Genomic DNA, 15,831 nt, shown 5'->3' with positions numbered 1-15,831 from the left:
TTACCGGCTTTGAGACAGTTCTTAAGATTGCAGGAAATCCCTTAAAAATGGAGGGGGAATTTGTTAGGAAATGGAAAGACCTGGAAAAAATTATATTAAGTGAAGTAAGCCAGCCCCAAAGAAACATAGGTCCCATAGTTTCCCTTATTTGCAATAACTAGTATATGTCTAGGACAAGCAGAAGAGGTCAAAGCTATGTACATATGAAGACATAAGATGATGCTAAGTGAAACAAACCCCAGGATAGAGACACAAATGGTTTTATCTTTCTTGCTGTTGTTTTTAATGCACTTATAATGTACCATAAAATTTTTTTGTTTCTTTTGTATGTTCTTCCCCCATAGTATAACCCCTGTTTTCACTATATTTGATTCATTGTCCTGAATCTTCTAGATACATTTTTCTAATTTGGGGAGGGAAAGGGAAATAACAAAATGCTGAAATAAGGATACAGGTTGACCCATTGTAACAGTGAGATGTACAAGACAGTACGTTGAAAACGAACTTTACGACTTTGGTAGTGGAAAAACAAAGGCCGAGATAACAACGCTTGATAGGAAATGTACTCAGGACCTCACTTGTGTAGCTGTAACCCCTCTGAATAGTATTTTTACAATAAAAAATATATACAAAATGGAGAGGAAAATGGCTTAGAGATGCTTTCTAACATGTGAGGGTATTTCTTCCTTTCATAGATCTGTCTCCTTATTTGATGGCGATAAGAATAATGTTCTCTGCTCTGAGTCTCATTCATTCTCCTGAACTTTAGAAAAGTCTGAGCAGAAGCACAGAAAGCCTGATCCTTAATTTTATCAAGTTAGCTATGAAGACACAAAAGGGATCCAGAGAAGGCATTTGTGCCCTTAGGTGTGGCATGACCCAGCCTTGGCTTTGGGACCTAGACAAGCCATGGAAGCATACCCATAAAGTTGCTTCTGTTTTCTGGATCACATATTTGTCCTTCTTTCTTACAGGTGATTCTTCATCCCACTCCAAACAGTCCCAAACAGTCTGAGTGGCACAAAATGACTGTCTCTAAAAACTGCCCAGATCAAGATCTCAAAATCAAACTTGCCGTCCGAATGGATAAACCTCAGAATATGAAGCATTCTGGGTAAGTGGTAATTTGGAGCACATGTTCACTCATTTCTCAAGACTTCAGTAAAACAGGCAGACACTTCCATAACATATTCAAGACTCTGGGTTCAATACCCAGCCCTGAAAGATAACTTGAACAAAACCAAAACTAATCCTCAGAGAACATCATGGAAGAAAATATAAAGGCTTCTCGAGAGATTATTACAATATTTGACCTTGATATACATCCTTAGTTCTTATGATTACTGTATTTTCCTTTTTACCATCAAGAAAGAATAATTTTCCTTTTTTCTATCAGAGGATAACCAATACAATTAAAATATTGATAGAAGTATTTAAATGCGCTATGAAAGCTTTCTAGTTCAATGCCAGTCAAGGCATCTAAGGGTTATTTGCTTATATTGTAATTGACAAGCCTCTCTACCAAATGTGAGCAATTACTGCAACCACCTTTGAACAATCTATATTTAAAATGTTTTAGAGTTTAATGTTTTAGAGTTTAAATGAATGGCAAATTTTTTTGATTGAATGACCAATTAAGTAATTTCAGATACAGCAGTAAGAATTGGTAAAGTATAGCTTTATTTTAGAGAACAAAGCACCGATCTATACTGAAAATGTTTGTTGATGACTGATTAGACTCTGAGAAGTGACCTATTGAGCTAAATTTCTGAGTTCTACTATCTCAGAAAATGTGATTCCTCTGCAGGAGTTGGGTAGTGTGTCTATGCATACAAGAATGTCTACACAGTTGGAAGAAATAGGTGGATTTTCAGGTATTCTATTGGTACTATTCTGCATAACCTCCACATCATCAGAAAGGTCATCTTAATTGTCTTGGGCAATGTGTTTAGGATAGGACTTAAAAAGGCAATGTCAATATAAAAACTAAGGATTGACTGCACAGAATGGAGGTTTGCAGGATTCAGAAACCCATTATCAAGGCCTTGCTACAGATTAAAAAGAATTTAAACAGAATCCTATGAGAAGCCCAGGAATGAATGTACACAGGATTGGAAGCAGACCACCCAATGAATGAGCAGACCATATCAGCATGCATTCAGAATTTCTTCTTGTAGGACTCACAAGTTCTAAGGAATGAATAAGTCCCAAGGAAAGGTAGACCCATACCAGTCAGGGTACCAGAAAAGTTCAAGGAATTAGGAGGCTTCAAAGCAAAGATACCTAGAGACCAGTTACTCAAACTATGCTCTGGCTTGGACACTGCCTTTTTAAGTTAAACTTAAAATCATTTTATTGGTTCCATAGTAAGAGAAAGGATGATTTTTGAACACAGAACAATATCATAGCTTAGGGAGTGGTAGGGAAAAAGAAACTTTTCAGAAGCAAGGCTGAGATTATAAATTGCATCCACTTCAATGTGTGAAAGAGAAATCAGAATTACTGAGAATTACTCCTTCATGGTGTGAGGTAGTTCCTTAAATAATTCACTGGGCCATTTGGAATATCTTTATTGAATAGAAAACACCAATGAGGAAACTCAAGCATTGTTTGGCCCTTAAAATATTCGTATCTGCACCCATTTGAGAATTAGCAACTCCAAGGTTTTTCACCTAATTTCTCCTCTTTTGCTTTTATATGGTACAAGGGTTGCTAAAAGAGACCACAACATGGTACAGGAAGAAGAGTCTATTGGGAGTACCAAACCACCAGCCTGCACCAGATGTAGGTGTGCAGAGCCAGAACTAAGGGCGGAGAGGGATTATATAGGGAAAGTTGAGGAGGAGGTGTGGCTGCATTGGATGTGAAAGTGACCTCAGAGCCCGAGGGAGACTCTTTTGCTGACTCACAATCAGGTGATTGATAGTCAGGTGATTGAGAGTTACAGGCGACTACCAGTTTTGGGCAGGTGGTTTCTGGAAAGGCTATGTGCTGTCCTTCATGAAGAAGAAGCAGGGAGGGAATTTCAGGAATTATATTCCCATCCATTTCCTCTTTCCTTCACTGAAAAATCCTCTCATCATCCTCCTACCTGTAATAAACCTTCATTCAGGTGCTCAGACCCACAGCCTTGGAGTCATCTTTGACATTTCTCATTCTTTCTTAACACCATCTTATCCATTATCAAATTGTTTTTACTTCACCTTCAAAATGCACCTAGAACTCAACCCTTCAGTCTCCAATGGAAACAGAATCTCCCATTACTTTTCCCAATCACTTGTTGTTTTTGTCTTAAAAGCTGACCCCTTCTTTTCTTTTTTTTTTTTCTTCCTGTGGTAGGTTTTCTTTTCTTTATTTTCTGCCAGTCCTAGAGCTTGAATTCAGGGGCTGGGCACTGTGCCTGAGCTTCTTTTGCTCAAGGCTAGCACTCTACCCCTTGAGCCACAGTTCTACTTCTGGCTTTTTCTGTTTATGTGGTACTGAGGAATGGAACCCAGGGCTTTGTGCATGCTAGGCAAGCACTCTACCACTAAGCCACATTCCCAGCCCCTTGTAGGGTATTTCTCAAGGACATTTATTTTTTAATATAAATCTGATCCTTGTACTTGATTTAAGACTCTAACCTCAAAAAAAACCTCTCATAAATTCCCATCTCTTTCAGAGTAAAGACCAATGACATTACCATAGCTCCAAGGCCCTACTTTCTGACCTTGATCACTGTCCCACCACCTGGCTCTACCTGACCTTCCTCAAAAGCTCCAACTATACCCTAGATCAGAGCTCTTAACATTTCTATGTAGATGCTTAGATACCTCTTTTCCCCAGCCCTCTCACCCAAATGCCCTTGATCAAGGTCTGGCTGACCTTGGCTCTGCCTGTCTCTGAAGCTTATCAGAATGTCTTACTTGCCCTGTTCACGAATCATTTCAAAGTTCTTTCCCCCCCTTCTCCCTCCAACTTTTTTCCTTCCACTATCCTTCTTCCCCATGCTTTTGTCTAGAGCTCTTATCATCATCTATCATGTATTTCTGTCTTGTCTCTCTTGATCACAGATTTCCAGCGCCTGTCAGATTGCAAAAGTCTCATCAATTGTTTGTTGTACCATTATATAGGTGAATGCCTGAATCCTTACTTTATAGACAGAAAAACTGAAGCTAAACATGGCAAAAAAAAGATTTGTCCAAGAAAAAAACCTCTGTGGATATACAAGTTATAACTCTCAAAAGCTCCTTTTTTCCTCTATTTTCTCGGATGAGCCACTGTCCTAGACTTCTTGTTCCTCAAAGCATCATAGACTCCTGTCTCCTACCCAGATCTCCAAGACACAAGGCTCTCCAAACCCAACTGCTGAACTAGGCCACTCCAGTACTCTTAGCATGTCATCAAGTTGTTTGATAATATTGTTTAAATATTCTGTCCTAACTGGATTTACCTCAATTTTTTTAAAAGGGATTTCAAAATCTCTGGTCAAAATTTTAAACTTGGTTTGTTTCTTTGTACTTCTGTCCAGTGAGACCCTGTTTCTAAATACATACATACAAACTTACTGCTTTTATGTAGGCAATATTTCTTTGGGTCTAACTTTTTTAATTTAATTAAATTGTTTGACTTTTAATTGTGATATTTAGCCTATTTATATTTAATGTGATTACTGGTATGGTTAAGTTTATTTATTTATTTTTGGGGGGGTCCGGTCGTGGGGCCTGAACTCTGGGCCTGGGCGCTGTCCCTCAGCTCTTTAGCACAAGGCTAGTGCTCTACCACTTGAGCCACAGCGCCACTTCCGGCTTTTTTTCTTTTTGCTTATGTGGTGCTGAGGAATCGAACCCAGGGCCTCATGCATGCAAGGCAAGTGCTCTACCACTGAGCCACCTTCCCAGCCCCCAGTATGGTTAAGTTTAAATTAAATGTCCTGCTGTTGTTCATCTTATCATTTGTGTCTCTTGGTCCTTTTTAATCTTTGTTTCCTTTCTTTCCTCTTTTTGCAGCATCCTTTCAGATGAACTTGATTTTTTGTCATTACATTCTGTCTTGTTTATTGTGTTTTTCTCTCCTAATAGTAATTTGATGGAATCTCTGTACAGCCACCTCCTAGCCACAGGCAAACTGCCTACAGGAAGCACCAACAATGCTTATCTTAAAAAAGTTGTAGGAATTCCATTTGCTTTTAATGTAAAACATCATGAAGGTCTAATTTGTGGCAAGAGCTACAGACATACAAGAGGTGGTGTAGGTGGTGGTGGCGGTGGTTTTCGTGGTGGTAGTGGTGGTGAAGGTGACCATCACTGTTACTTAGCTTTATCCATTCCTGGTACTTTTCCTCATTCCTGCTGGGATTCTACTTGATGATGCAGGCACCTGCTGCCTCTCTTCCTTCCTTGTTCTCCCTTACTTCACCAGGAGGGGAGGAGAAGCATCCCAGGGGACTCTCGTCTCACTTTTAACTTCTCCTACAAGAAATTCTCTAACAAGGAAGAATAAATTCAAGAGATCTGTTGTACAACGCGACCACTGTGGTTGCTAGCCATGTGTTGCATGCTTGAAAAGCAGTGAGAGTAGATTTTATGTATTCTCACCATTAAGAAATGAATCATGTGTACAGTCATAATCTGTTAATTAGTTCAAGTTAACCATTCTACAGTGCATAGGTATTTCAAATCATGCTGCTAAGCATCATATCATAAATACATATAATTGTTGGTGTTGGTGGTGGTGGTAGTAGTGGTGGTCATGGTGGATGCATCGTGGATGCTGTCCCTGAGCTCTTTTGCTGAAGGCTAGTGCTCTACTCCTTGGAGCCACAGCTCCACTTCTAGTTTTCTGGTAGATAATTCGATAATCATGCCTGGGCTGGCTTTGAACCATGATCCCCACATCTCAGCCTCCTGAGTAGCTAGGATTACAGGTGTGGCTACCAACACTCAGCTAATACATACCATTTTTGTTAGAATAAAAGATAGAAATCATAAAGTCATAAAAAAAAGAACTGATATACCAGGGACCTAAGAAAAGCAAACATAACACCTCCTCCTCAAGATTGGACTCACTCTCTACCAAGAGCACAGTAGCCCCAGTGCCAGCAACTGCTGGCTTAAGGATCTCAGATAAAATACTGATCTATGTCTGCATTCTATGACCCTTCATTCACCTTCAACTCATGAGGTGCTGAGGGGCAATTAATTCTAAAACATTTCCTTTTCTTCCACTTGATAACCATGCTTAGGCATCCCAAAAGAAGACACCGAATTTAAATTTTTCTCACCGAGTTCTGATGGCTCATTCCTGCAATTAGAGATTTGGGAAGCTGAGATCATATTGGAAGGATCACAGTTTGAGACCAGCTTGGGCATCTATATAAGACTTCAACCAATATCGGAGTGTAGTGATGCATGCCTGTCATCCTAGCTGTATGAGAGGCTGAGATTGGCAGGACTGTGGTTTCTGGCCAGCCTGTGCAGAAAAGCTCATGAGACTCCATCTTAACAGAAAGAAGCTGGGTGTGGTAGTATGCACCTGTCATCCCACAGAAAGCTTAAAATACATGGTCTGGGCACATGTCTAGGCAGGATCCAAGAACCTATGTCAAAAATAAGTACTAAAAAAAAGAAAAAGAAAAAAATCTGAAGGTGTGGCTCAGCAGTAACGTGTCTGTGTAGCAAGCATGAGGGCCTAAATTCAAACCCCAATATTGCACCAAAAGAGTCTTTATGAGTAAGTGCTAATCACACTATAAACATATCCAGGGATAAGTATAATGTATACCTCATAAATGGAGCCATTGCCATGGGTGCTGTGCTACCAGATAGTCCTAGGACAAAGGACTCTGAGGCTAGTGGTTGTCTAAGAGTCACCAGTCTTTTTGTCCTTGGCTAGCTCAGATGCCCTCAGTAAATGTCAAGAATGCCAGTACCCCATTGGCATGAGGTTTTATAAATGCTAAACGGACATTGGAGCCATGTTATAAAACATGATACAGAGCTCCACAAACCATACATGAGCACTTCATTTTATTTCCCAACACATGTGCATCGCGATCAAGAATCCAACGATAACTGCGTTGCAAAAGTGTTAATTCTATACTCTTTCCAGCAGGACTACTATTTCTGCTACTATTAAGAGGGATGAGCTGAGCAGGGTGGCTCAAGCCTGTAGTCCTAACTACTTGGGGGACACAAAGATGGGGGATCATGGTTCTAGGTCAGCCCAAGCATAAAAGTTCATGAGACTCCATCTTGACCAATGTATCTGGGAACAGCAGCATGCATGTGTTAGCCCAGCCACAGAGGAGCAGAGACAAACAAGAGGATTATGGCTTAGGCTGGCCCTGGCATAAAAGTGAAAAACTTACCTTGAATATAGCCAGTGCAAAAAAAAGGGACTGGAGGCGTGGCTCAAGTGTAGAGCACCTTCCTTGCAAGCATGAGGCCCGGGCTTGAATCCCTGTACATTTTAAGGAGTGATGAGCTTGACAGAAATGATGCCTGACACTTACCAAACCTAGACTGTGTGCCAGTTGCCTGTGCTCCACACTACACATCATTTCTTTAAATTTTTTTAATTTTTAATTGTTATTATAAGGTGCTGTACAGAGCAATTACAGTTGCTTAAGTCAGGTCATGAGTACATTTCTCTTTAGACCTTGTCGCTCCTCTCGCTTTCTCTCAGTGGACATCATTTCTCAATGTCTTTACAACCTTATAAGGTTAAAAAACAAACATGTTATTAACCATTTTATAGCTATAATCCTACGCAGTTGGAAGAGTGGGGATCTGAGGCACAGGGCAGCTAAGCCAAAAAAGAGTTCATGGCAGGGTCGGAAGGCCAATCATGTATTTCTCCTCAGTCAGGCTGAGAGGTGATGACGTGGGACACGCGGCTCCTGACTGCCCCGCAATGCTGGTGTGCTCATGGGTCAGTCCAGATTTCCACAGCTCCAGACAAACTGAAGGCAGCATTGAGGCCTTGATGCTTGCACAGATCATGGTGTGTTGCCTGGGGTCTTAGGAGCAGAGTCTCCCTTGTGTCTGCAGTCTCAGATCACGAATCTGCTCCAGACACTAAAACTTGAGGGAACACTGAGGCACTGGGGCCACACAGACACACATAGGGCATTACAGCCCTCGCTTCTTCATTTTGACACCTTCTGGCCTGGGCCACCTTCCCAATGAATCCTGAAGAAGGCCTGGGGGAATGCCCCACCCTCTTGGAAGCCAAGTGATTTCCAAAGGAGAATTGTTGTTTGCTCAGATCCTTTTCCTGCCTGACCCCACCCCCTCCACCAACTTTCCCTTTCAAAAGCCTTTAAGCAGAAATCCTCTCTGTTAAATTAGAACCGCAATTTATTTTTTAAATTTGTTTTAAGTTAAATGTATGCTTATCACATGCATAAAAGCATTAAAAAATGTATGTATTTATGGGGTATCTGTGATGTTCCCATGTATGTATGCATTGGCATTTTTTTCCTTTTTACTGTAGGGAAGTTTGGTTGTGTGTGTGTGTGTGTGTGTGTGTGTGTGTGTGTGTGTGTGTGTGTGTGTGTTGGTACTGGAGCTTGAACTCAGGGCCTGAGTGTGTGTGTGTGTGTGTGTGTGTGTGTGTGTGTGTGTGTGTGTGTTGGTACTGGAGCTTGAACTCAGGGCCTGAGTGTGTGTGTGTGTGTGTGTGTGTGTGTGTGTGTGTGTGTGTGTGTGTGTGTTGGTACTGGAGCTTGAACTCAGGGCCTGAGTGTTACCCCTTACCTTTTCCACTCGAGACTGACACTTTACCACCTGAGCCACAGCTCCATTTCTGGCTCTTCGGTAGTTAATTGGTGAAAAAGAGTCTCCCAGATTTTCTTGCTTTGGCTGGCTTCAAAGATCCTTAGATCTTTAGATCTAAGATCTCAGCCTATTTACTGAGTAGCTAAGCTTACCAACATGAATCACTGGTACCCAGCTAAATGGTATCATGTTTAAATCAGGGTGAAGGTATCTCCAGAATTGATCATTTCTTTATGATAAACACATCCAAATTATTTTCCCCTAACTTTTTGAAGGGATTGTTTTTCATAGTGGCCCTCATTTGCAATAGCACACTGGAGCTTCCTCCTCCTGATGAGTTTAGTTACAAACCCTGTATTATTTTTTCAATAAAGAAATCTTTCCTGGATCTAGGATGGAGAAGGAAGGGCGTATGTGATGGATAGGCTGCTTCAGAATGAATCAGATCTGACTTTAAATGCTGATCATAGCTCTTAGCCATTGTAGAAGCCTAAGAAAGTGACTTGAACGTCTTATTCACTGGAAAATAGGAATATGCTATTATTATCATCATCATTATTATGTATTAGTAAGACATTATTATTATTATTATTATTATTATTATTATGAGGGACTTATTAGCCCCATTGTACATATAGAAGAGAAAACTAAGACAGAGATTAAGTGTAAGCATTTACCAAAGCTTGCACATTTCCCCAAACTCAAGCTCTTAATATCTCCCAATGTGTATAATAAATTAATATTCTGTGCCCCGATACCGAAAAAGTTAACAATTCAGTGTTAATTTCATTCCATGGCTTCTGTGAAGTCCTTTTTCTACTTTTGTTCTTGTCAGTTAAACAGATTAAACCGAACTAGAACAAAAAGATTATGTATGCTTAATGATTATATGTCAAAACTCTTCCTCTCTTTAGCCGAGGCCAGCCAGCTTTGTGTATCTATTTCTGTCTTGAAGCTGAAGAACACATAGCTGGCCCTGTTGGCCTCAGTTTATATCCACAGGGCATATAAACTTTTTAGACTACTTCTAATGACCACTGTCTCAACTTTGCTTCAGCCTCCATCAGCTTTTGATCAGATGACTGCTAGCATCATTTCTTCCTTGATATACTTTTTATCTTACCTCTTTCCCCTACACTGTGTTCTCTACCTAGCAGCCAGTGCAAGCATCTTAAGTAGAAATATAATTGCATCTTTCTCTGTCTCTCACTGTCTCTCTCCTTCCTTCCCTCTCTCTCCTGTACACACACACACACACACACACACACACACACACTCTCTCTCTCTCTCTTTTGTTCTTCCATCCTTTCATAGAATGGGTATTTTGGCTTAACCTTTCAGAAAATCTGTCTAGATGCTATATAACAATGCATGCTCTTCCCAATCCTCAGTTTTAGAACTCCCAGGTCTTTGCTGTGTTCATGAGTTCATGGGCCTTCTGACCTCTTTGTGTTGTTCATGGTGAAGTGTGGTAACAGTGCCGGTGGCTCACGCCTATAATCCTAGCTACTCAGGAGGCTGAGATCTGAGGATCACAGTTCAAAGCCAGCCCGGGCAGGAAAGTCCATGAGACTCTTATCTCAAATAAACCACTAGAAAACCGGAAGTGGCACTGTGGCTCAAGCAGTAGAGCGCTCGCCTTGAGCTGAAGAGCGTAGGGACAACACCCAAGCCCAGAGTTCAAGCCCCATGACCGACCAAAAAAAAAAAAAAATCAAATATTAACACAGCTCTGATCTCTCTCTTTTCCCCAGGTACTTGTGGGCCATCGGTAAGAACGTCTGGAAGAGATGGAAGAAGCGGTTTTTTGTGTTGGTGCAGGTAACTCTTCAAATCTATATTACTCTTAAGACCCAGAAGCATTAATACTGGGATTGGATGAACATTTTTTTCATCCATTGTGAGGCCTGAACTCAGGGCCTGGGCACTCACTGTCCCTGAGCTCTTTTGTTCAAAGCTAGCACTCTATCACTTTGAGCCACAGCCATACTTCCAATGTTTGAGTGGATAATTAGAGATAAGAGTCTCAGGGGAACTTGGCTGCCTGGGCTGATTTTTGAACTGTAATCCTTAGATCTCAGCCTCCTGAGTAACTAGGATTATAGGCGTGAGCCTCCAGCCCCCAGCAAACAATACTTTTTAATTGATACAGTCTACAAGCTCAATGAATTTACCTTATATAATATATATATATATGTATGTATGTACACACATGTGTATACAGATGTCATATCCATGAGATCACCCAGAGGGCTCCCTCTTGCTCTTTTTTCTATTTTGATGTCAATTTAATATTAAACACTACTGCATACTTGTTTTGTTTTTTAGCAATCCAGTCAAAAGTAATTGTGTTCTTTGGTAGCTTATAAAAACAAAACCAAGTTGTATTTTTAAATATAATTTTATTGTTATTATTGAAGTGTACAGAGGGGTTATCTTTCATAATTTTTTTTAATTCTCACAATATGTTAGTGTGTAAGGCAGAGGAGAGTACGTGCCCTACCCCTGCCCAGGTCTCTGCCAGAGAGAGAGAACCCCAAGAGGGAGCAAGCTAGTGTCTGATTAGAGCAGCAGGAACATTAACATTCTATTAATGTGCTATTACCAAAAGCACCAGGAACGAGAAGCGTTCATATTTAGTTTGGTAGAGGGTGGGGTTTTTGTATCTGTTTTATTGTTTAATACATCTGACTTTTAATTAAGTGTGGGGAGCATTTCACTGTCTTGATACTTGAGGGTTCGAAACATCTCAAACAACTTTACAGATAGGATGCTTTTTAAAAACCAAAGCTAACCCAACACTTCCTATTGTTCAATAGCTTCTTCATTCATGCAACTTCTTGTAGACATTGTTGCACCTTTGCACATGTGATGAACTTCAAGACTTCTTCAGTTTGGGCCATTATTAATAATGCTGCAAAGAACAACATCTGCATAGACATTATTAACAATGTTTTATAATATATTCGAATCATATATATGTTTTCTTGAGTATTTTGTTTTGCCAGTACAGTGGACACTCTTCATTAGCTTTTTTCTCAAGACTGCGCATTACCATTTGAGTCACAGATGAGATTCTGACTTTCTAGGAGTCAGCTCAAGCTGACTTCAAACCAGAATCCTCAGATTTCAGTATCCTGAGTAGCTAGGATCATAGGCCTGCTTGCCAGTGTCTGGCATTTTGAGTCTTTATAAGAAGGTTTCCTCTAGAAATAGTAATACTTGTCCTCAAAAGGTCTCCCTTCTTTAAAAAAAAAAAAAAAGTGTTTGTTTGTGGTTGCTCCTGCTGTTGTTTAGTTGGTTTTTACATCAGGATTTTTCAGTTTACAAAGGAATTTCTCTTTGCCTCTTTCTAATATTTAGGCTCAGAGCATTTATACCATAAATCAAGTTGCAGAATTTTGATTCATGCTGTACTCTGAAAGATGCCACAAAGCAAGCCAATGTGTAATTGAGTGATGAGTGATGCTTACTGGGTTACTTGGCTAGTATTTAGGGCATCACCAACTCTGAAGTCTCACTAGAAAGCAGCTCCTTCTCAGAGCTAAATGACACTTAATACTTATATTCCCATAATTCATCTACCACACCCCCCACATACCCAATCTATGTTTTTCTTTGTCACAGAGCTACTAAAACTGAGGTTTCCTTCTAGTGCTACTCCTTGGGAGAGCAAAATGATGGGTAAGAAAGGGACTTCTTGCTACCCAGGACATCCCTCAAAAAGGTGTTGAACCAAAGTAGTAATTTTCATGTTCAAGGATGAGGGTTGAAATTATAGACATGACCAGAGCACGCTCTACTTGCCAATTGTGAAGGAAATGAAGCAGTTGTAGGAGGTGGGAAGGAGGATTCTGTCTCTGAATACTTTGTGCATGTTAATGCCCTCTGAGATAATTGATGCTTAATGCACTCTAATGTACCATGAGACCATGTTCTCCTGGTATAGGACTCGTCCATTTGTATTGGATACTGGTTAATAGGCAGATCCTATGGTGCCTTCAAGAAGACTCTGACATAGGAGGTCTGAGTTGGAGGCCAGCCATCTTTAGTTTTGATAAAACACTCCAGAAAATACTGATGCAAGTGGTTGAAACACCCTTGAAAAAACACTGCACTGAAGCTCACCACCCTGCTTGAAAGGAGTGGATTCATTCTTTCCACACTGTACTTTTCCATTGTCTATGTTGTGCATGGAATTGAGTGTCTCAGCAGATGATTCCATGAAAGTGGCAGGACATAGTCTCTCCAGCCGTAGTCTTAGCAGTTCCAGTATAGTCTTAGTGGACTTAACTGCAGACCTGAACCCAGAAATAAAAGGGAAGTGAAGCCTTAACATTCTGAGCTAAGAAATTGCAGGGGATTTATTCTAAATCTGCAAGGACCACACATGCTGATTTCTACTGTTAGTGACTCTGACATCAGGAGCTCATTGATGACGATGAGAATTCCAAGTCCACAGAGTCAGAACTCCCTACCCTGCATGGAGAAGCGGAGAAACAAAAGCCAGCCAGCGGTTACCATTCCAGGACACAAAGTGTCACCTCTATTACCTTTTTTATTTAAAAAAATTTCTTCCATGCTGAATAATTTTCTTGTTATAAAATCAAATGTTAATTGATCCTCCAAGCACTACTGGAACATTTGTCCTCATTTTAGCACTGTCAAATTGTATTTCTGGTTTCTTCTAATAATGCCAATAGTGATTTCTATTTTTATGGTCCTTTGAAGTTTACCAGTTATCCATAAAGCTGTTCTTCACAAGTTTTTTGTACCGTATAGAGTGAGGGACAAGCCTTTGCCTGATTACCCATAAATTGAAATGGAGGCCAAAAGTAGTTAAGTGGCCTACTCAAAGGTAATGGATGTAGACAGCCAACTGTGGAACCTAGCCCAGGTCTTCTGTGACATTAAACATGTAAGAGAGTGCCCCAAGACAATATACATATAGACTACTTTAGATCACATTTACTTTAAGAGGTAAGGAATTCATTTACTATGGATTGCAGAAAATAATGTGGTCCCTAATACATATCTTCTGTTTCTGATTTGCTACAGTCATTGTACTAATCTCTACTTCATTTTTTAGGCATGATACTAAATCTGGATGAGATAAAAGTATGATTGGAATGCTTTGGGATATGGCAGTGTTTAATATTATATTGAGGGTATAATATTAAAGTAAGTTAAACCACAGAAATGAATTGAAAGACATTCAAGTAGTTGAATGATTCCTAAGTGTGAATGATTCCTAAGTGTTTTCCCCACTCAAATCCACAATTGCTATATAGGGCACTTAGTTTGTATTCTGGTTATAAGTGTCTAAAACCAACCCAAATTACTTTTATGAATTTAGTTTGTTTGTTTGTTTTTCAATGCTAGGGATCAGACCCAGGGTCTAGAGCAGTTAAGGTGTTGTTCTAAGCCTCACCCTTAGCCCTCTGCCCTGAGATTCCTATTCAGTTGGTCTGACTTACAGAATCTACATTTTTGGGGCTAAGGACAATGGCTCAAGTAAGGTCCTGAGTTCAAAATTCAGTACCACCAAAAATTGCAACCTTGTAACTTAAATACACATACTCTGATGCAAATGGAAACTTAAGATCCACTTATTTAGAAACCTCTCTCTACTTTAAAGAAGAGAGACGAGCCAAAGTATATCTGGTATATTAGAGGTCCAGCCACTTTCAAAAGAAAACCTTAGTGGCTTCCCTCAGGAATCCCAACAGCCAGGCCATGGTTCCAGGATGGGACAGATGTAGCTAAAGATCCCAGTGATGTCAAGTATGCAGTTCTTTAAGCCTGCCCTCCTAAGGATGTGGTCAGGGGTCTGCTCCTCATCCTATTGTTCTGGCCCAGCATCTTGGACTTCTGACACGAATTCTAAGCTGCCAAATGCCTAGAACACTGTTCACTGTCTCCATGACTCCATCAAAATATAACTTAGGACTAGGGATGTGGCTCCGTGGTATAGCATGCATGAGACCTATTTTTTCTCCCCAGCCCCACCAAAGCAAAAAAGTACAGTTTAATGATATTTCTACCATAACAGAAAAAATATAGCTTTCACCTAGTGAAAGCATCAAAAACTTTCCAAGTCTTTGTTATCCCTCCATCCTTCAAACATGTTAAAATACTCCTGAGGGACCAATTCCCATTTCTTTACCAATGCAAACCACCACCCTTTGCAGATCCTGACTTGGTATAACCAGAAGAGGGCAGCAGCAGACAGCACTATAAGAAGAAAGCCCCTAAAACCAGAAAGAAAGCAAAAGGCCCAAACAGTGTAGTCATAGTAAATGCATGAATCTCGAAATAATACCCTTTAATGCATGAATCTCGAAATAATACTCTTTTGGTTTCTGATCTCAAGTGAGTTGCAACACCTCTCTGTTTGTCTCATTACATTAACACACTATTTTATCTATCTCTCTGTTGCCAGATGAAATATCAGGTATAAGTCACCACAGAAGTGTTTTAGTGTCTATACTCACTGTGATTGCAGTGGACATAGGAAAAATCCATTTTCCCATAGAACCAATCATAAGCCAAGTTCTATCCTTGGAGTGATATGTGCATTTTGGAGAGGAACTTCTTTTTATTGTATTATGCATGCTTACCTCTCTAGAACAAATCAAACTGAATTAGTGAGTGCCCATTGTGTGAGGTCTTGTTAATGGAGGTGTGAATAGAACCAAGACTAATGAAGCCCAAAGCCTTCTATAAAAGCATTGGTGATTGAGAAGGCAAATACATAGTGAGTTACACACTATTAGAATATTAGTGAGTGTGCCCTATGAAAGTAGGAAAGTGGGAGGGGTTGGGCTGGGAGGAATAGGGGAGAATGATTAAAGGGGGGAACCCATCAAGATACATTATACTTACAAACTGACATGTTGAATAGTAACCCCTTTGTACCACTACTTAAAGATAATAAAAATATAATTAAAAATAAAGCACTTTAGGACTGGGAAGGTGGCTCAGTGGTAGAGCACTTGCCTTGCATGCATGAGGCCCTGGGTTCGATTCCTCAGCACCACATAAGCAAAAAGAATAAAGCCGGAAGTGGCGC

General features: G+C 40.2%; 1 protein-coding gene across 10 annotated transcripts in view; it reads left to right on the top strand.

The window, feature by feature from the left end:
* The window catches only part of Cadps (calcium dependent secretion activator), a 445,968-nt gene that overhangs the window by 272,172 nt on the left and 157,965 nt on the right, over positions 1–15,831 (top strand). For all 10 annotated transcript variants that reach the window (XM_042679880.1, XM_042679874.1, XM_042679881.1 and 7 more), the window contains exons 8-9: positions 975–1,114; positions 10,514–10,580. In XM_042679880.1, coding sequence (XP_042535814.1) covers positions 975–1,114; positions 10,514–10,580 — 207 coding nt within the window. The remainder of the gene's footprint in view (positions 1–974; positions 1,115–10,513; positions 10,581–15,831) is intronic.

Source organism: Dipodomys spectabilis, unplaced genomic scaffold, assembly GCF_019054845.1.
Source record: "Dipodomys spectabilis isolate Male_0828 unplaced genomic scaffold, ASM1905484v1 ptg000054l, whole genome shotgun sequence".
NCBI classification, from domain to species: domain Eukaryota; kingdom Metazoa; phylum Chordata; class Mammalia; order Rodentia; family Heteromyidae; genus Dipodomys; species Dipodomys spectabilis.
The sequence above is the reverse complement of the archived record's forward strand: the minus strand, read 5'-3'. Positions and strand labels throughout refer to the sequence as shown.